The sequence below is a fragment of the Pteropus vampyrus genome, unplaced genomic scaffold, assembly GCF_000151845.1.
Source record: "Pteropus vampyrus isolate Shadow unplaced genomic scaffold, Pvam_2.0 Scaffold267, whole genome shotgun sequence".
NCBI classification, from domain to species: domain Eukaryota; kingdom Metazoa; phylum Chordata; class Mammalia; order Chiroptera; family Pteropodidae; genus Pteropus; species Pteropus vampyrus.
This window is the reverse complement of record NW_011889048.1, coordinates 937,895-938,688: the sequence shown is the minus strand read 5'-3', so window position 1 is coordinate 938,688 and position 794 is coordinate 937,895. Positions and strand designations below refer to the sequence as shown.

Sequence of the window (794 nt, the reverse complement as noted above, 5' to 3'; positions counted from 1 at the left end):
AGGGGTGGCTTTTGCGGTCCCCATTCCGGTGACAGGCTCAGGGGCCTGGCGTCCCTCGCTCAGAGCCCCACGAGCCCCTCGACAAGGCCCGTGTGGCCGACAGCCCGCCGGCCGGGAAACTGGACTTGGGCCCGGGGTTTGCGCAGGCCGAGGGCCCCCCGTCCGTGTCGCCGTGGGGAAGCGGTGACACCAAGGAGGGAGCCCACCCGTCACTGCTCCCCAGCAGTGCGCGTCCCCAAGGTGTCGTGCTCGAAGGGACCCGGTCCTCTCAAAAAGGGCAAGAGCCGCGTGGGCGGAAGGCAAGGGGTCCTCGGGTCAGGGAATGCCGGCCCCGTTTCGGCCGTGGTGCAGGCCGGGGTTCCCCCTGGAGGGTTTGCCACCCGCTTCACCTCCAGGACCAGCCTCCAGCTGGCTCTGACTCCTCAGGGGACAGGGTCCAGACAAGGGCCGCTAGAGGACGGGGTCGGGGTGGGGACAGACACCCTGGGAGATGGAGGAGCAGGGAGGGTCTCCGGGAGGCCAGGGCCAGGGGGGCCTGAGGTCTGGGGTAAGACGGGGGTGAACCAACCCCAGGAGATCAAGGGCAGCATGACAGACAGGGTGGCCAGGCACCAGAGCTGGGACAAGGACCACCTCCAGCCAAGCCCTGAGGCAGGTGGCCCCTGACAGAGAAGTAGACGGGGTGGGCTCAACCTACCGGGCACGGTGACAGTGAGGGTGGTGTCTTCCAGGAACCTGTCTGTCCAGTACACGGATGGCCTGGAATGCACCCGGGCGTGGCTCAGGGCAAGGGA

General features: G+C 68.3%; 1 protein-coding gene across 1 annotated transcript in view; it reads right to left on the bottom strand.

The window, feature by feature from the left end:
- Nucleotides 1-794, bottom strand: part of THEG (theg spermatid protein) — a 22,654-nt gene that overhangs the window by 19,724 nt on the left and 2,136 nt on the right. Inside the window, exon 5 of the mRNA XM_023520478.1 lies at nucleotides 698-759. Within this exon, the coding sequence (XP_023376246.1) occupies nucleotides 698-759 (62 nt within the window). The remainder of the gene's footprint in view (nucleotides 1-697; nucleotides 760-794) is intronic.